This window comes from Narcine bancroftii, chromosome 3 (genome assembly GCF_036971445.1).
Source record: "Narcine bancroftii isolate sNarBan1 chromosome 3, sNarBan1.hap1, whole genome shotgun sequence".
NCBI lineage: Eukaryota > Metazoa > Chordata > Chondrichthyes > Torpediniformes > Narcinidae > Narcine > Narcine bancroftii.
In genome coordinates this window covers 9,469,093-9,489,676 of record NC_091471.1, presented here as the reverse complement: position 1 = coordinate 9,489,676, position 20,584 = coordinate 9,469,093, and the positions used below count along the sequence as shown (strand labels likewise).

The 20,584-nt window shown below is 43.1% G+C and overlaps 1 protein-coding gene and 2 long non-coding RNA genes across 4 annotated transcripts in view; 1 reads left to right on the top strand and 2 right to left on the bottom strand.

Moving 5' to 3' along the window:
* Positions 1-619: 619 nt before the first annotated feature.
* On the bottom strand, positions 620-16,766 carry LOC138756966 (uncharacterized). 2 transcript variants are annotated; one of them, XR_011353250.1, is made up of 4 exons: positions 16,165-16,766; positions 14,973-15,085; positions 3,285-4,006; positions 620-1,112 (listed from the first exon to the last, which is right to left on the bottom strand). It is a non-coding gene; the product is annotated as an uncharacterized lncRNA (long non-coding RNA). The 2 variants fall into 2 exon arrangements; XR_011353249.1 differs by lacking the exon at positions 620-1,112 and having other exon boundaries at positions 1,126-4,006; positions 16,165-16,730.
* LOC138756967 (uncharacterized) lies at positions 5,958-9,824 on the bottom strand. Its single transcript, XR_011353251.1, has 2 exons — positions 9,579-9,824; positions 5,958-6,422 (listed from the first exon to the last, which is right to left on the bottom strand). It is a non-coding gene; the product is annotated as an uncharacterized lncRNA (long non-coding RNA).
* A 302-nt stretch (positions 16,767-17,068) lies between the features above and the next one.
* tlx2 (T cell leukemia homeobox 2) overlaps positions 17,069-20,584 on the top strand; it is a 70,817-nt gene continuing 67,301 nt past the window's right edge. Inside the window, exon 1 of the mRNA XM_069923490.1 lies at positions 17,069-17,580. Within this exon, the coding sequence (XP_069779591.1) occupies positions 17,139-17,580 (442 nt within the window). The 5' untranslated portion in view covers positions 17,069-17,138. The remainder of the gene's footprint in view (positions 17,581-20,584) is intronic.

Below are 20,584 nucleotides of genomic sequence, written 5' to 3'. Positions count from 1 at the left end.
CAGTTGGTGGTGAGGTCAGCCCACTGGCGGTGGTCAATGTGGCAGGCACCAAGAGATTTCTTTAAGCAGTCCTTGTACCTCTTCTTTGGTGCACCTCTGTCTCAGTGGTCAGTGGAGAGCTCGCCATAGAACACGATCTTGGGAAGGCGATGGTCCTCCATTCTGGAGACGTGACCCACCCAGCGCAGTTGGGTAAAGGTCAACCCCCTATTTTTCTGCCAAATATTCTGTAATTTTCCATCTATAAAAGTTGAACCAAATCTCTCGCCTCGACCCTGGCCAGCCGCCCATCAACACTCCCAACACCTCCGTCGCGGATTTCCCACCCAGCCCCGGCCACACGACGCTGGAGCTCCCGACCCTGCCGACGACTAACCTACCATTGTCCTGACGCGTGTTTTGAGGTGTATACTCTGCCTTACTGCTTTCGTTTATTGTGATTTTGTTCTTTATCCGTTTGAAGATCATTTGGACGTCTGCTACTGACATAGTATTTTAGATTCTTGTGTGATCTTCAGCTCCTTCAAAAGAAGTATGCATGTAATAGTCTTTTTCAGTGTTTTTTTATTAATTTTTATATGGGAATGTGAATGATACAACTGTAACAAAGGAAGTGACTCACTATGACAGAAAAAAATTACATAATTGCCACACAATTAATATAAAGATAAAGTAGAAAAGAAAAAAAATCATAATTTTATAATCCAAACTCCAAACCATTCCAGTGTGGCAAGGCCAATACAAATTTACAAAAGAAGAAACACTAAATTACGAGAACCACAGATTACTTAATTATTGTTATAATTAAAGGTTATGAAAATAATTCAAAAAAGAGTCCCAAAGATTTTAAAATGTAAATGCAAAACTCTAATGTTCTCCGAAGTTAGGTAGGACAGCATCTTTCCATCTGATCAAAATAACACGTCTTGCAATAAGAGAGGCAAAGACTAGTATATCTGGGTAATAGTCCACCCCATAAATTTAACATTAAAAAATGGTCTACAAAACTTGACTGAAGAGGGGAAGGCTACCAGCCACCATTATGTCAACCTTTTCCAGGAGCTCTATCCAAAGCGTCCTGGCCGGCTGCATCACCTTGTGGAGTACGGTTGCTGCAGAGAAATGGATGGGAGGTCAGTCCACAGGACCATAAGAGTGGCAGTGAGGATCACTGGAGTCTCCCTCCCCCCTCCCCCCCATCATTGATGAGACCTACCGGTGTCGTTGTTTGAAGGGGGCATTCATTGAGCACCCAGCACACAGCATCTTTCAGCTGCTCCCATCAAGGAAGAGATCCAGGAGGATCAGAGCCAGCACCACGTGGCTGAGGAACAGCTCCTTCCCAAGGGCAGTGAGAATGCTGAATGACCAATGGATCTGCTGGCACTGACCCTCCAAGACTCTTGTATTCATGAAACAATATTTATTTATTATAGTAATGAAATACTTGTCTTGTACAGGTTTTGTTTGTCTGTATGGGTGTGATGTCTGGTTGTGTGTCTGTGTGTTTTTGCACAGAGGACCGAAGAATGTTGTTGTGGCAGCGCACATCTCTTGGAGCGAACCAGCCCTGCTTGTATCGGCACGCTGTCAGGGCAGCTGCAGGAAGATGGCGCCGTCGGGGCTTACTGATTGCCTCATGGCTTAGGCCACAGCTATCCTGCCAGGCAACGTGATGACGTCACCGCTGCGTGGGGCAGAACTCCCGCTGGCCTTAAAGGGGCACGTGTGAAATTCAAATAAACAGTTCATCTGAAACCTCCACCATGTCCTGTGATGTGTTTCTCTGTGTGTAGCAGCTGCTACACTGTTTCGTCAAGGTTGTACTTGTACTACTTAGAAGAAAGATCTCTGGATTTTTTTGGTTTGTTGCTTTTCGTGATTTTATTTAATACCTGATTTAGATCTTCCCAAAACTTTTCCACTTTCTCACATGCCCAAATTGCATGTACTGTTGTTCCCGTCTCCTTCTTACAGCGAAAACATGCGTCTGATACTGTTGGGTCCCATTTATTTATCTTTTGGGGTGTGGTGTAGAGCCTGTGTAACCAATTATATTGTATCATGTGTAACCTCGTGTTTATTGTATTTCTCATAGTTCCGGGAGAGATTGGACAGATTAGGTCTTTATTCTTTGGAGCGTAGAAGGTTGAGAGGGGATTTGATAGAAGTATTTAAGATTATGAAAGGGATAGACAGAGTGGATGTGGATAGACTATTTCCGTTAAGAGGAGGAAAGTTTAAAACAAGAGGACATGAGTTAAGAATTAAGGGGCAGAGGTTTAGAGGTAACATGAGGGGGAACTTCTTTACTCAGAGAGTGGTAGACGTGTGGAATGAGCTTCCGGGAGAAATAGTGGCGGCGGAGTCAATTGTATTATTTAAGAAAAGGTTGGACAGGTATATGGATGAGAAGAAGATGGAGGGTTATGGGCATTGTGCAGGGAGGTGGGACTAGAGAGGGGTGTTTGGTTTGGTGTGGACTCGAAGGGCCTAATGGCCTGTTTCCATGCTGTAATTGTTATGTTATGTTATGTTATGTTATGTTATGTTAACTGGTGAATTCCTATCTTCTAAGTAATATAAGAAGTAAAGAACTAGGCCTCGATTTGGATGAAGCACAAAAAAGATTTATTACGATAGCCTTAGCTGTAGCAAAAAAATGTATAATGTCAACTTGGAAATTAGAAGAGAGCCTGAGAATACAGCAATGGTACATAGAAATGAATAAATGTATTCCATTGGAAAAAATAACATATAATTTAAGAAATAACGTCACAGTATTCGAACAAATTTGGGAACCGTACATGGAACACAACAGAGAGGGCCTACCGCGGACCTCCACCCCCTAAAATGACAGAAGGAGAAGAAGATGAAATGAACTGACCCAGTGTGTAAAAGTAGATGACACAAATTTCTTGTTTATTTTCATTGTGTGATGACATTGTTTAATGGGTTTAATGTATCATATAGGTTGAATGTTGAGTGGGTGGGGAAGGGGGGTGAAGGAGGGAGGGAAGGGAGGGGGAAAATTGGAGAAAATGATGCTGTGTATATTCAAGAGGGAAATGTTTGTGTGTATTTCGGTCAATATGGTTCATAGTGTGAAAGATTTTTAAAAATTAAAAAAAAGGTTGTACTTGTACAATCAGATGACAATAAACTTGACTTTAACTCGAGTATGTAGGTTTAAAGGGGCACAGGTAAACGTGACTATCTTTGTGAACAAGGACAACTTGGACTGAAGGTCCTTGTTGTTGAACACTGACGAATGCTGTTTGTACCTCCTTTCAATGACATCGGGCAAAGGTTTTGAGATAAGGGACGATCCACACAGCACAAGGTTGTTCTCTGGCCCATGTGGTGAGGAAACCTCACTGTTCCGCTCCACTCCAACAAGAGCAAGACCTGCAAGGCAACACAGTGCAGCAAGCAAACCATATAAATTCTAATTCATCTTACTTACTGGTACCCATTAACCTATCAGCTCATTGCCCTGAAGCCATCTATTCATCACAAGCCCTGCTAGCAATCTTCAAGCAACATCAGAGGGTTTGCTCCAAAAAAAAAATGGATTTGATGTTATTGCAAGGTTTATTTTTAAAATGAAACTCAAATTGGTTTAGATCTGTTTGGAGGACCGGGGTAATGAGATTAATGTGGATGGTCTGTGCTAACTGTGCATTCATTATGAAATTATGATTGATGACATGTCAGAAAAGCAGCAATATATTGTGCAAAGATACAATTAAAGTGACCGAACAAAGCTAATGGGTTCCATCCTACTTCATAGTAACTTCCAAGGATTTCTTTGCCATCTTAATTTTGTAACCATAGAAGGCATCGCTGGTGAAGTTCCTGAAAAGGTGTTGAGGGGTCGATGACTTTGCTGCATAGGGGTGAAGGAACGAGGCACCCAGAGGGTTGATGAGTGATGATCCAGCGAAGTCAGTTCAAATCCCACCATGCCGACAGTAGAATTAAAGTACAATTCATCAAAATAAATCTGGAATTAAAATGCATGAATATAATATAACATTAATGGGTGGATCGCAGAAACCTCCCTGGGTTAATGGTCTTCCTCGGAAAAGGCAATCAGCCATCCCAACCCAGTCTAGCCCATGTACGTGCTGCCATCAGGAAAGTGATAGAGGTGCCTCAAGACTTGTACCATCAGATTCAAGAGCAGCTGGTACCCCTCCACCATCAGACAACAGACTCAACCAGAAGCTCATTTAAGGACCCTTACTTTGCACATTTCTTTTATTACTGAATATATATTTTACCTGTATTTTCACAGTTTGTTTACATTTCTCTCTTTTGCATATATATCTTTTTTTAATTATCTTATTTATATTTTCAAATCAACATGAAATCCAACATTTACATAAAAGAAACATAATCTTATCATTCCGTGTTGATTTTGAGTAAGAAAAAAAAAGAACAAGCTCAAACCTTTCCCCCATCCCCCTCGCCCCATCCACCCAGGGGGGAAAAAAGGAGAGAATAAAATTTAAGGAAGAAAAGAAAAAGAGATGAAAAAAAGAAAAATAAAATCATTGGATTCATCAATCTCCTGCCGAGGGATAAATATCCTAGCAGAATCCCAGGTGGTTTCCCAGATACTGGGAGCCAAAGGCCGGAGGTGGGGGGGAGCACTGTTAAGAATCTACACCTCAGTGTTGAAGATATAGACTCCAAATTTTGAGAAAAATATTGTATTTTTTCCTAAAGTTATATGTAATTTTCTCCCGGGAATTACAAGCATATATTTACATTTTCAACGGGTGATATCTAGTTGGGAATCAGGTATCCAAGTAACTACCATAGCCTATGTGGTCTTTACAAATTCTAATTGGTGTTTCAACAGCCTCATTTTAGGTCTTACATCTGCTGTATTTCCCAATATAAACAATTCCGGTATCTGTATAAATCGAATCTTCGTGATTTGTTGTGGAAGGTTCCCCAAATCTTCCCAGAAAGACCTCACTTGGAACATGACCAGGTAGAACACAAAAAAGTTCCTGTTTCTTCACCGCATCTAAAGCATTGATCTTATATTTCTGATTTTAATTTGTGTAATTTTTGCGGCATAAGATATAGTTGGTGCAAAAAATTCTATTGCACCAATCTATACCTTGCCGCAACCCGTGGCCTACTCCACAGTCCAACACAAGAAGCGATGTCCGAACACGACCATCGAGTAGGCAGCACTGGCCTAGAAAGCCTTCTTCCATAGGCCACAATGGCAACAGAGAAAATGGACCAATCAGCAACTGGAGGATTGTAAAGCCATCAATCAGCAGAGAGTAGGCCACGCCCACTTATGGCGTAGCAGCAAGGCTCAGCCAGCCTATAAAAGGCAGAGCGAATGACCCAATAAATAAGTACTGTTTGTACTCTCGAGTATGCGTGTCTTCTCTAGAGCTCTAACCCAGAGCTATAACCGCAGCCACATGCCAAAATCTTACACCAATAGTATTGGTCATGCTGTCCTAACATAGTTTGGACCAGCTTTTTTAATCAATTAGTATACCCAAATCTGTCTCCCATCTTTGTCTATATTTCTATAACCCCTGTTTCGGGGTACCCATTTGAAGTAGGAAATACACTTTTGAAATAAATTTCTTTGTCGACCCCCTTTTGAACCAGTCTCTACTTCACTGCACTGTGGTAAGGTCATCATCGGGCCCAATTTGTCCCTTAAATAAGATCTTAATTGAAAATAGCAGAAGATAGCATTATTGGTCACACCATATTTGGTTTTTAATTGATGAAAGGACATTAATTGCCCCTGCACATACGTATCTTTAGTCTTGAGTACAGTTTACACTATCAATAAATAGAAATTCTGCCTGGCCCACAGGAAAAAGAACCTCAGGGTTGCATGTGGCGCTATGGATGTACTCTGGAAATAACTTTGAACTTCTGCATGAACTTCAGAACCAGCAATGTCCTTGGGTGCTGAGTTAGTTTATTTGTCACAAGATATCCGGTATAGTGAAAAAGGTTCTTCTGCAAGCAGACTAACAGGTTATCTCTAACATTCGTACAGCTGTGTAAAGAGCACAATTTACAGAGCATAGGATTGCAATGAAAAGGAAGATCAATTTGCACAATGCAAGGGCAGTCCACCAGGACTGCCATGGGGTTCATTCAGGAGCCTGATGGCTGCAGGGAAGACAGATTTTCAGCCCGCTTTCACACTTTCAGTCTTCTCCCTGATGGGCAGTGGGAGGAGAATATTTCCAGGGTGTGATGGCTTCTTCGGTGTGCTGACAGCCCTTCCTAAGCAGTGGGAGATGTGGACAGAGTCCATGGTGGGGATGGATGTTTGTGCGATGTCCTGAGCTGCATTCACTATCTCCCATATCTTCTTAACATCTTGAAGAGAACGACAACAGAACAGCGGCACCCAAATTCTGGAAAGAGTTAGTACATTCTCCCTGTGAATTTCCTCATGTTTCCTCCCACCCTCCAAAATGTACAAAGTTGTAGGTTAATTTGGGTGTCATTGGGTAGCATGGTTTTAAATGGCCAGAATTGGCTTCTACCATGCTGTAAATAAAATTTACATTTAATTTACATTTACACTGTGAATGTAACTTTGCACTAATTTTCTTTCTGATTTAAACCTCTGTAATTGTACTCTTTTTCTCCAACTTTTCACAGTGAAATGAATGCAAGAGTTGACCCGATCAAATGGACACAGAAGAACCTTCCTCGCTGTACCAGATGACATAAATGAAAACTTTCTTTCGAGTTAGGCAAGGAACGTTGCTTGGCAATTGGTATCTGGAACATAAAGACAGGGTTGGAGGTGGAGGGGGGGGGGGGGGAGGGAAATGCCACAAACAACTCTGGCCAGCAGACCATGGGAAGTGTCATTTGTTTACTGGGACCTGGGTAGGGTTGGGGCAAGAAGTCGTGCGATAGCCCCTGGAGCTGGGGGGTGTAAATGGCCTTGCTCCACTTGAAGGGGGCTTCTATGAGGCGAGACTATCTAAGCTGTATCTAAGAAGGGCAGAGGAATGAGAGACCTGGGCAACAGGAAACATAGAGAAAACATAGAGAAAACCCCAATCAGAGACTTATTTAAAGACTCTTACTTGTGCAATTTATTGCTTTTCTTTTTTATTTTCTCTGAATTGCACAGTCTATTTACATTCATTATCTGGTTACAGATCTTTATTTGTTGACATGTATATGCTGTGTACAGTTTATTTTGAACTATCAATTAGTGGTAATTCTGCCTGGCTAACAGGAAAAATATTCTCATGTGATGTTATATTTGTACCCTGACAATAAATCTGAAATCTGGAAAAAAAAATCTGAAATTAGTCAAAAGTAAATGGTTGAAGAAAGCTTGGGGAAGTGCGATGCCTTTAACTTTATTTTCAAACAACTTTGGTCGATCTCTTGAGGATCCTACAAAAGAGAGCCAGGATTAGTCTAAATTCTGCCCTTTATGATGACAGGAATTTATTGTCATATACATAGGTACAGTGTACTCATGTACCCTTGCAGTGGACATTAGTTACACCATCTACGATTGTATCAATGACATTACTACAGTAGGTCATCAGAAGGAAAAACGGGTCATAAATGTAAACGAAAAAGATAAATAAATAGGTAACTTAATAGAGTTACTGAGAAGCATAGATAAGGTAGAAGGCCAGACTCCTTTCCCTCACCCCCCCCCCCCCCCCACTCCTCCCCAGGGAGGAGTAGAAAACACCAGAGGACATCTGTACAAAGTGGAGGGCGGAAAGTTCAGGGGTGTACTTTTTTATATATACAGAGAGTTGTGGACACTTGGTGCTGGAGCCTGGAATAGGGGCGTTTAAGCGAGACAGACACATGGATGAAAGTAAAATAGAGGGTTCTGGGGTAGGGAGGGTTTCGTTTTTTTTTGGTAGGTGAGTGTAGATCGGCACAACATCGAGGCCGAAGGGCCTGTGCTCTGCTGTAGTGTTCCATGTTCTAATGTTCACAGTTGCGTTCGAGTCAGATGGGCTGAATGGTCTGCCCCTGTGCTGTGATTATCTATTACAGTCTTATATTATTCGTGTGGTGGATGTTTATTAACGTCTTGTAGAATGGAGAGAAACTCGTTTTGGACACGGTCCCTCCATCGAGTCCGTGTCCCGCCGAAACCGCTGAAAGTTCGATAGTGAAACGGTCCGGGCGCCGGTAAATTCTGTCCGTGCCGGCCGTCCCACACTCGAAAAGAAACAACAGTGGCTCTGTGAAAGGATTGGAACGAAATCCAGGCGCTCCTGCTCCATGCCGTGCTCTCGGGGCCCGGCGACCGAAATCTGCCAACATTCACAATCGCTAATATTTCACTCGTGAAATACATTTGATGAACATCGCGGGAGGGTATCGGAGCCTCGTCAAACAACGGCAAAAGATCTGGGACTGTAGCCGTAATAACCCATACCATGACCAAGTAGCAGGCTGCGTTTCTAGTCCCGACCCTGCGCGGGATTTACTGGATTTAACTGTTCTCACATGCGATGCTGCAGATTTTTAAAAAGAAAATAAACTAATATAATAATATCCAACGAAATGCACTGTTCTCTTTCAAAATCCCGTCTTACTACGATAAAGAGAATTTAAAACAAAATATTTGCACCTATTTTTCCTTCCAAATTGGCGTCTAGAAAATAGATTTGTACCTGGGTTATTCCGTTGGAATTTAATATATATAATATTTGCATGTTTTACCGCCAAACTTTGCTGTTCTTTTTCATAATGATTTTAAATCTATGCCCCTTTTGCGGCTGATCTGCTTTTCGTGCTGGGAGTTTTTCCCCCTTTCGGTTCACTCCACGGCGTTGTTTCATCTCCGAACCGTGACGGCATCTCACCCCGTCCCGAGGATGAGCTGCGAGGAGCTGGGGTTGAAAGTGTCTGCCCTCGGAGCGGCTCTCCCCTGGGCGTTCCTCCAAGCGGCTACTTTCTCATTTTGGAGGGAGCTTTTAATATCTGTAACTACCTCACCTTATGGCCTGGCCCGGGATCAATTAACCCGGTAAAAAATTCAATGAACCTCTGTGGAACATGGAATGGACGGAGATTCTCGTTATCGCGGAGAGTTTGATAAAGCGCCGTGGTCTGAGTGCGTCCGACTCGCCCTGTCTCCAAGTGTTGGCAGTTGCATGTGTTACCAATGGGGAACATTGAGAAGCAACAAGGCAGGGAGACGGGGTCTTTTTTACCAGCGTTTGTCAACGCTTTCCGGGGGAGGGGGTGGAAGAGGGGGAGCGAAGAACGGGTTTGGGCGAGAGAGCCGGCACCGGTTGTCGGGACTGCGCGTCCCGAGTGGCTGGCGGGAGAGAAGGGGCAGAGACGGGAATGGGAGAGTTAAAACGTGGGAAGCGCGATCCAGAGTAGAAACGAGGAGGAGGGTGGGGGTTGAGGGGGCAAGAAACGCTCAGGGGGTCGTTGAACCCACTCTGCGTCCCGTCACCAATAGGACTTCAACTCCTCCCTGAGATCATTATTCTACTAATAAACTATACCTACAATGTGTGTACCCCATCCGTTAAACCACATACATGACCATTTCGTACCTTCTTATTTATCTATCAATTGATTTTATCCATTTCGTTTCAGATCTAAATCTTTCCATATCAACGCATGCGTTTATATGCAGACTGCGATATCCCAGTAAACGATTAAAATGTCCTTCTGGAGCTTTCAGGGGCGGATAAAGCCACGTTCAAGCAAGAGTTCAAGTTTCTTTTATTGTCTCAAAAAGAAACACTTGGGGGGGGTGGAGTAATATTACAGGAAATTTCCTTTAGACAAAGATTCGCCATCAGTAGATATTGCCCGGCGCTGAAGAGGCCGGCAAACCTGGGGAGAACATTGATCTGGCCAACGTTTTGGAACATATTGGCCCGCCATAAGGGGTGTCGGGGGGCGGGTTGGGGGTGGGGGGGGTGATGTTGCTGTAGCGAGCGGAAGGGAGAGGGAGAGTTTAAACAGCTTATTGCTTTCAAAGTCGTTTGGAGAGCAAAGCCAACACGCAAGACGGGTAACTCTTCCCGGTTTAAACGGGGCGACCACCCCCTTCCGTTGAATTACTGATACCAGAGAAGAAATAACAAACGTCGGCTTATTGCAAAAGGCGAGAACAAAAATCCAAGCAGGAATGAGTTTCCCACCGCTATAACATTTCCTTGAAATTGGCAGCCAATAAAGATTGCACATTAAATGAATTGTTGGATTTATATTAAACTAAATCAGCGATTTCTCTTCAAGTCATACAACCAAAGGTGATAGCGATGGTTTGAACTTTAATATGTCTACGTTTTTAATCATCGTTGTACTTTGCATAATCAAGTTTTATTAAGAAATGAAAGCCTAATTCGTTCCTTCGCTGCAGGGATGTTTGGTCTGTAATTATTCGTGCGACCGTTGTAGAAAATGTGTCATGTAGAAATTATTTTGAATGAAATCTCAGCAAAGCGAAAGGCAGAAGCTGAACTTCCGTTGATAATTGAGTTGTAAGATCACAACGCTGGAGGAACTCAGACGCTCTCGCAGCGTCCGGAGGAGGTAAAGATGTGTTACCGGCCTCTCGACGCTACGAGACCGGCTGAGTTCCTCCAGCGTTTCTGTGTTTTACTACAATCACAGTGTCCGCAAACTTTGGTGTTTCACTGTGAATTGAGTTGGTCTGACTCAAACATACTTTGAATTTAAATCACACTTTATTCCATTTTAGGAATGGCACTTAAAGGGGATTTTTTTTACGTGCAAAAACACTCCGATAACATCATCTTAATGTCAGCCTTTGCTTTCCCCATTAAATATGTTAAGTATTGAAATACAAATGAACTGAATTAATCAGGACGAGCCTTTGGTGCTTCCAGCGTTTTCTGATTTTAATTCTTTTTCAGGATTCGCCAAATCGGTTGTTTTGTCCTTCTCGGCTCTTGCCAGAGCGCGGCGAATTCGATGAAGTCTCAGATGGAAAGTTTGGTTAGAGTGGCGTGTAGATGGAACACTCGTTAAATATGGTGTGTGTGTGTGTGTGTGTGTGTACGTGGTTGTGAGTGTGTGTGAGTGTGTGTGTGAGAGAGAGAGAGAGGTTGTCTCTGTGTGTCTGTATGTGTGAGTGTGTTTGTGTACGTGGTTGTGTGTGTGTGTGAGTGTGTGTGTGTGTGAGATAGAGAGGTTGTCTCTGTGTGTCTGTATGTGTGAGTGTGTTTGTGTACGTGGTTGTGTGTGTGTGTGAGTGTGTGTGTGTGTGAGATAGAGAGGTTGACTCTGTGTGTCTGTATGTGTGAGTGTGTTTGTGTACGTGGTTGTGTGTGTGTGTGAGAGAGAGAGAAGTTGTCTCTGTGTGTCTGTATGTGTGAGTGTGTTTGTGTACGTGGTTGTGTGAGTGTGTGTGTGTGTGTGAGATAGAGAGGTTGTCTCTGTGTGTCTGTATGTGTGAGTGTGCTTGTGTACGTGGTTGTGTGAGTGTGTGTGAGATAGAGAGGTTGTCTCTGTGTGTCTGTATGTGTGAGTGTGTTTGTGTACGTGGTTGTGTGTGTGTGTGTGAGTGTGTGTGTGTGAGATAGAGAGGTTGACTCTGTGTGTCTGTATGTGAGTGTGTTTGTGTACGTGGTTGTGTGTGTGTGAGTGTGTGTGTGTGTGAGATAGAGAGGTTGTCTCTGTGTGTCTGTATGTGTGAGTGTGTTTGTGTACGTGGTTGTGTGTGTGTGTGTGTGAGTGTGTGTGTGTGTGAGATAGAGAGGTTGACTCTGTGTGTCTGTATGTGTGAGTGTGTTTGTGTACGTGGTTGTGTGTGTGTGTGAGAGAGAGAGAAGTTGTCTCTGTGTGTCTGTATGTGTGAGTGTGTTTGTGTACGTGGTTGTGTGAGTGTGTGTGTGTGTGTGAGATAGAGAGGTTGTCTCTGTGTGTCTGTATGTGTGAGTGTGTTTGTGTACGTGGTTGTGTGAGTGTGTGTGAGATAGAGAGGTTGTCTCTGTGTGTCTGTATGTGTGAGTGTGTTTGTGTACGTGGTTGTGTGTGTGTGTGAGTGTGTGTGTGTGTGAGATAGAGAGGTTGTCTCTGTGTGTCTGTATGTGTGAGTGTGTTTGTGTGTACGTGGTTGTGTGTGTGTGTGTGAGTTTGTGTGTGTGAGATAGAGAGGTTGACTCTGTGTGTCTGTATGTGAGTGTGTTTGTGTACGTGGTTGTGTGTGTGTGTGAGTGTGTGTGTGTGTGAGATAGAGAGGTTGTCTCTGTGTGTCTGTATGTGTGAGTGTGTTTGTGTACGTGGTTGTGTGAGTGTGTGTGTGTGTGAGATAGAGAGGTTGTCTCTGTGTGTCTGTATGTGTGAGTGTGTTTGTGTACGTGGTTGTGTGTGTGTGTGTGAGTGTGTGTGTGTGTGAGATAGAGAGGTTGACTCTGTGAGTCTGTATGTGTGAGTGTGTTTGTGTACGTGGTTGTGTGTGTGTGAGAGAGAGAGAAGTTGTCTCTGTGTGTCTGTATGTGTGAGTGTGTTTGTGTACGTGGTTGTGTGAGTGTGTGTGTGTGTGAGATAGAGAGGTTGTCTCTGTGTGTCTGTATGTGTGAGTGTGTTTGTGTACATGGTTGTGTGAGTGTGTGTGTGTGTGAGATAGAGAGGTTGTCTCTGTGTGTCTGTATGTGTGAGTGTGTTTGTGTACGTGGTTGTGTGTGTGTGTGTGAGTGTGTGTGTGTGAGATAGAGAGGTTGACTCTGTGTGTCTGTATGTGTGAGTGTGTTTGTGTACGTGGTTGTGTGAGTGTGTGTGTGTGTGAGATAGAGAGGTTGTCTCTGTGTGTCTGTATGTGTGAGTGTGTTTGTGTACGTGGTTGTGTGTGTGTGTGTGAGTGTGTGTGTGTGTGAGATAGAGAGGTTGTCTCTGTGTGTCTGTATGTGTGAGTGTGTTTGTGTACTTGGTTGTGTGAGTGTGTGTGTGTGTGAGATAGAGAGGTTGTCTCTGTGTGTCTGTATGTGTGAGTGTGTTTGTGTACGTGGTTGTGTGTGTGTGTGTGAGAGTGTGTGTGTGTGAGATAGAGAGGTTGTCTCTGTGTGTCTGTATGTGTGAGTGTGTTTGTGTGTACGTGGTTGTGTGTGTGTGTGTGTGTGTGTGTGAGAGAGAGAGAGAGCAGTGAAATTCAATGGTTCAGCACTTCTTCTTCCATTTGGTCCTCTTTCCCGACCCCTGCCTCGTGAAAAGTCAACACCAGATTCCGAGCCGGTGTGCCATTTTAAGAGAGGGAGAGAGGTGCCCCGCGATTGGAAGAACCAGAGGCCGAAGTTGTGGATGCTGACCGCAGAGAGAAGGGACGGGAAAGGTCGGGGTGGTGTGCGAAACGATACTGAGTTGAACCGAGGGAGAGCGAATTGAATTATTATTTTACTGAACACACAGAGCTGCTGCTCTGCTGAATGGAACTAGTCCATGGGGGGGGGGGGGGGGGGGGGGCAAGAAAGGAAAGTCCAACACCAATTCATAAATTAATGTATCAGTGAATGATAACAACATGTTATTGTGTTAAACAGAGCTGTTTGCGTTTAATATCGACAACACCCCGCACAGACAATTGTAATAAAGTGAGCCATATTTTATAAAAATTCAGTGCCATTATTGCCACTTGGGAGACAGATATAAATAAACACCCTTATTTTGTATAAAATCTCAGGTACGTCCTGAAGTGCGTCGTTTGCAATGAAGTCTTTTTACTGGTTATTAATTTAACGTGCAGGCAAACAGGATAATATTTTAGGCTGTTGGATCAGTGCAGATCCATTTGCTCGTTAAAAAACACAACGCTGGAGAAACTCGGCAGGTGAAACTGTACTTTATGTTGCAAAGGTTAAGATACATAAACCAAAGTTTCGGGCTTGAGCCCTTCATCAAGGTAAACATTAGCTCTGTATCTTAAAGTGCACAGTGTGACCTGTTGAGTTTCTCCAGCGTTGTGTTTTTACTTCAACCACGGTGTCTGCAGACTTCCGTGCTCGATGTTTGCTGTGAACTGCGGGTAGGGCCGATTAAGGCCGACTGATGCCCCAAGCACCGCCCAACAACAGTTTCCCCCTCGACCCTTCCCTTGTCGAACTGACAAGACAGTAAGTGCTGAACATGAAATAATAGATTAAAAATTCAGTTTTCTTCCAGGCCGGACCCACAACTGTATTAAATATTACCTGAATAGAGAGGTATATTTTTTTTAAATTATTGTGGGGGGCTTCTTTTTGTGTGTGGGGGGGGGGGCTAGTTCGGCTGCGCCATGGTAAATCATGCACTGGGGGAAAAAAAAACTGTGTTGACCCCCTTCCCTCGGTGCCCTAAGGACGTGGTTTTGTTGCTTTCTGGTAAATCCAGGCCTGACTTATCATAGAACTTGCGTTTATTTTTCCCCAACAATAAACTTTATTCACAGTAAATTATTTATGAAAAAGAAAACCGTTCAAAATCTTTTCACACCCTTGGTGTTCTATCCATACATTTCCATCGTTCAGTGTGGCATCTGGTAGTTACTCCCACCCACCCCAGTTTTGGTTAGAGATGGTCAACCAAGAGGCCCAGAAATAAAGAGAAACTACACCAGGGGACAGAGCCTCTAAGATACAGTCAGTAGATTTAGGACGGAGAAGATGAAGAGGAACTGTTTTTCCCAGTCAGCAGTGAATCTGCGGAATTCTCTGCTCCAGGAAGCAGTCGAGGCCGCCTCATTTAACAGGGAGTTGGATAGACTTGTGGGGAACAAGTGGGAGCTGAGTCCACTGTCAGATCAGCCACGACCTTGTTGAATGGCCGACTCCTGTTCTCTCGTTTCTGATTTAAACGGGTCTTATCGACGCGGGGTCACAGATTGTAAATGCATCGTATGCACGTCTTAGACAAACGCAGAATCAGAATTTATTGTCATTCACAGTACGAAATTCGTTATTTGCAGTGCGAATGCAAAAATTTCCATATTTAAAAATAAATACCTGCAAAATAGGAGAGAGGTCGTGCCTGTGGTTTATTGTCCAGTCAGAAATCCAATGGTGGAGAGGTAAGTAGCTGTTTGTGCAAACGTGAGCTGTTCGTCTTCAGACTCTACCTTTTGCAATAATAGATAAGGATATAATTTATAGATTAGCTGTAATATAACTAATACGGTAACATAGCGTGTGTGTGTGGTGTGGATACATATACATAGACACACATTGGAACAATCTTTCTTTGGCTTGGCTTCGCGGACGAAGATTTATGGAGGGGGTAAATTATATTATAATATTAATTGTATTAGAACTAATAAATAAATCATCTATATATAAACAGTTATACAAATAAAATTTGTGTGCACACAGGTGAGATATTCATAAATGTCTATAAATATATACGCGTAATTGTACAATGCAAAATACATTTATATCTTTTATTACCTTATCGCATGCTCGTGTACATGCAGAGTATGTGCATATTCTGCCATTACAATTCGATTTGCCATGAAGTAACGAATGAAAACGTAGGCTAAAGGTCTCAATTTTCACAATTAAATGAACTTAGGGATAATTATTAGACGGAGTCTGTTGCCAACTTGATTTAATTTTGCCCCTTGGCGCGGCAATTTCTGGGGGTATTTTTCTGATTTGCTCGGGCGAAATCAAAGTTATCAAGTGGACAGTCCCAACTCTGCGCCCACAGCTTCCCCCCTTTGGAACATTAAGTACAATTCCAGTCAAGGGAAATCGGCGGTGCTGGAGGGATGCTGCGAATTCCCAGGACCTGACCATAATTTTTAAACGGAACGTGTTTATGTATTTAATTGCAGTCACGACATACCACGCAGGCTGTTCATTCAATGGCCCATTATTATAATTTGCCTATAATTCGTTTTGCCTGTTTCAATTGGGGTATAATTTAAAAGAGTTTAATATGTCGCTGTTTCAATGTATGTTTCCACATAAAATCCTTGATGAAACTTGCTGGAAGTCTGGTCAACCCCAAAAGGGCTGATTGATACCTCGCAAATTCGTATTTTGGATGAAGTATTGAGCTAGTTATGAAAGTAAATCCAGTTCTAGGTTATGTGGTAGGTGTACAGGTTGTTAAATTCCGATTGCTGCGAATTTAAGGGCGATATTACCTCGACACCAAAAAAAGAATGAGAAACGCCCAATTAAGATAAATACTCACCAGGAAAGAGTTCTGGGTGGCGAGCAGAGGGACTCTCTTTGATGAGATTTGTAAGTATTTCCGTCTGCATTCGGGATGTCCTTAAGTGAGCAGTAAACATCTAAGGAGACGCGGCCAACTCCAAGCATTTACAGTGGCGAGGCAGCCGGACCGAAGTACAACTAAATAATTTAAGCCTAATTTGCTCTCGTTGGCGCTAGTTCCTGCAGATCTTAAAACCAAATTGGGAAGATTTTCTGAACATTGCATTTTTCTGACATTCTCTTAATTTTTGCCATTTTATGACAGCAGTCTGATTCAATTTCATTATTTTTAAAAAATTATTGAGGTCATTTTGGGGGTCTTCTCTCTTTTATTGCAAATCATGTTTCCCCCACGTCGCTATTGATCGGATGGAGTGTTGCAAAGCTCAGCGGGTGTTGAGAGACGTCCATCAATCAATTCATCGGGAATGAAAGTCGTAGCCAATGAGAATTCGGACCCCTAGACTGGGACGGGGCAAGAGGAAGCCTGCGGAGCAAAGGATGTGGCCAACCAACGTTGAGAGCCTCAGAGCGTCTGCTTCAGATAGGGCCGCCTGCCTGTCGATCGTATCGTGATCGCAGGGAGGGATCGAAGGGGGTTGAGCTGTCGATTGTGACAGGCGGCTACCAATGAGGGACGAGGGCCCTGGATTTTCAGCGTCCTGAACTGTGCTACCTGCAGAAACTTGGCAGCGAGGAAATGCGCTCTCATCTTTTTTTTAGATTTAATACTTTGCTTGTGGTGGAGGAAGGTTCTAAAATACGAGGCGAGGCTGTTCGACCGGGGAGCGTGTGGATTTCTTGATTACTGTTGATCACCTTTCATTGAGAGAGAATTGGGGGTGGGGGGGGGGGGATCATTTTGGTGGAGGGAGATTAAGCCCGGCATTTTTGGGGGGGAGGGGGGAAAATTTGCAACAAAAACCAAAAAGAATACTGTGTAAATAAAGCATGGATCATTCTGCAATTGAGGAGACGCACGAACATGAACCGATAAGCTTTGGGATTGATCAAATACTGAACAGTTCGGATCAAGGGAGTTGTATGCATCCGAACAGAGTGGCTGAATCGGATTACCAGTTTGCAGCCAACGCGTACAACTCTCACACCGATGGCTACAGTAATACTTACAATAACGCCTGCAGTGTGGCCGGATTACCTGGATCCTATAATGTTAACATGTGCATGAATATGAATGTAAGTATGAATATGAATCTTAATATGAACAGCGGGGCCGGGGTGATCCGAGTGCCCGCGCACAGACCAATGCTTCCTCCACCACTCTCGACCGGGATGCCCTGCCTGCCCGACCTGGGGAGCGTGGCAAACTTATCTAATTTAACTTTCCCTTGGATGGAGAGCAGCAGGCGCTTTGCTAAAGACAAACTAACAGGTGAGGCCTTGCATGCGTGCGGGGGGGAGTTTGACGGGACTTGTCGTTATGACTGTGCGGGATATGGGCTGGTTCCCCCTTTGCATTATAGAAAGAAAAGAAGCCGGGGTTGGGCATAATCATCGCCTTCTGAAATAGAACCCCCCAAAAAGTTAAAGTTTCTGTTCAACACGGGGCGGGGGGGGGGGGGGTGGAAATTTGGCAAGACGTAGAATTTGGGCAAGTCCATGGATGGGAGGGGGTACGGAAGGGTATGTCCGTGGGATTCGTCGGAATAATTGTTGGGCACAGACTAGAAGGGCCGAAGGTTCTGTTTTTGGTCCTGTGATGTTCTTTGGTTCTATTTTCTCAAACAGAAAAATAGCTGGGAAATTTCCTATTGAGAGAAAACTTCTCCAACGAGAGAGATATTGATAAGGGTGGGAGAGGCCACGACTTAAAACGGGAACGTCATAATAAAATCGTAAAATAGGCCATTAAGATTGATTTATATCATATCATTGCTTTTGGAACTAAACAAGGACTCCCTCTGTGCTGGGAGGGAGCGTTGATGTAATTTTTTGACATTTGGGATCATTCTATCACGTTTAAAGGATACATTAGGGTTTTAGTAAAGATCCCTGTCCATTTTCAGTCCAATTAGTTTGAAGCGTTAACGTTCTCACTGCAGAAGAAAGAAGCGATATGCAATTGTCACCATTTGGGAATGGGCCGAGCAAGCCTTGTATTTCTTATCTGGGACCGTGCATCGTTTCAATGGTCTGATGTGAATTTATGAGTGGGGTCTCCTTATGGGTCAGGTCGTTCGTTAAATGAAATAGATTATGGTTTTATGACGAGCTGCCTGTGGATAGGTTGGGCTTTTTTGGAAAATGTGGCATCAATAATTTCACTGCAATGCCAACTGCCTGACATTTGGTTTAAGTCGTATATTTACTGTTGATGCTTTCTTGGTATCGTCGGGTTTGGTGAGATATCCTCAATTCCCGATGCCTCCGTTTCGCTCGGTCTAACATTTCAGCGTTTGGTTTTCTCCGAAACACCCCTGTCCAGTGCCTTCCTTTTCACTAGCACCACGTAAACTAAAAGAAAGTTCACCAAACTAATCAGATACTAGATATTGTCGTGTAATATTACACGAAATTGCCTTTAGTCTGGCGTAAGGTAGACAAGGATTCGCCATGAGCATGACAGAGAAAGCGGAGCAAATGAGAGTCCCCTCGGGGTCCCCGAGTGTCCGTGGCTTCCGCTTCTGCAGCCTCGCACACTCCGGTTCAGTCTAAACCATCGGCCACCCGAGCCCAGATTCAAAGAGGAAACATTCAGCGCCCAGGGTCCCTTCGGGTCCCCCCACCCCCCTCCTTGCCCTCTCTCTGCACGCATTAGGTTCCGGTTTTTTTATTTTAAAAATGCACCATTGTTCAATAAACTCGCAGAATCACAATGAGCTCATTCCACGGTTAATTCATCACACAGAACAGGTTGGAACGAATGGGTCCCCTTACCCAGAAATATTTTGAAGGATGAACTTACCATTTTGTTACTGTCATTTGATTTTTAATTGATCATGTTGAAGCGAAATTACATTTAATACGCATTTTTTATGATATTCTTCATTTGAAATAGTTACAAACTATTCCATGTTACACACAGTTTTAGCGACCATGCAAAAGCGCGGGTGTAAAAATACGTGTGCACTGTTACAGTTATTTAACTCTGTTTCTAATATTTAAGATTTTAAACTCTTGTAATTGCCCCCCAACGAAACGACATAATGTATTGAAGTACTAGCAGAGGGAAGTAAATCTGGATCATTCCTCGAGGCGAGCGACAGAAGCCGGTCCAGAATTCACCTTTGTTTTCTTTTCATACTTCAGAGAGAAAGGTCAAATTCTTTGCTATAATCGTGGGAACTTTTTTTTAAAATTTCTGGCGGCGACATCGGGAGTTATTTAATGTACAATTTCGATGCAAATGGTCAGAGAGTTCATGTAAGGATAGATACTGAGTATGAGGCCCATCTCCGTGCTGACAATCAGAGGTCTTGGCTCGGCGGGGTGAACCAAGTAGAAGAGGGCACCTCGCAAATTAAGGAACACGCACACCATATATATGAGAGATTGAAAGGATTATAGATATATGTATTACATATATATCCACACACATATATATTTCCACACACATACATATATATGTATACAAACACGCACACACACATATATATAGACACACAAAGACAGAAACACACACAGATATATATCCAGACAGAAACGCACACAGATATATATACAGACAGAAACACACACAGACAGAAACACACACAGATATATATATATATATACAGGCAGAAATGCACACAGATATATATACAGGCAGAAACGCACACAGAAAAATATACAGATAGAAACACACACAGGCAGAAACACACACAGATATATATACAGGCAGAAACACACACAGATATATATACAGACAGAAACGCACACAGATATATATACAGACAGAAACACACACAGACAGAAACACACACAGATATATATCCAGACAGAAACACACACAGATATATATACAGGCAGAAACACACACAGATGTATATATACAGACAGAAACACACACAGATATATATCCAGACAGAAACACACACAGATATATATACAGACAGAAACACACACAGATATATATATATACAGGCAGAAACACACACAGATATATATACAGACAGAAACACACACAGATATATATATATACAGGCAGAAACACACACAGATATATATCCAGACAGAAACACACACAGATATATATACAGGCAGAAACACACACAGATATATATACAGACAGAAACACACAGAGATATATATACAGGCAGAAACACACACAGATGTATATATACAGACAGAAACACACACAGATATATATACAGGCAGAAACACACACAGATGTATATATACAGACAGAAACACACACAGATATATATCCAGACAGAAACACACACAGATATATATCC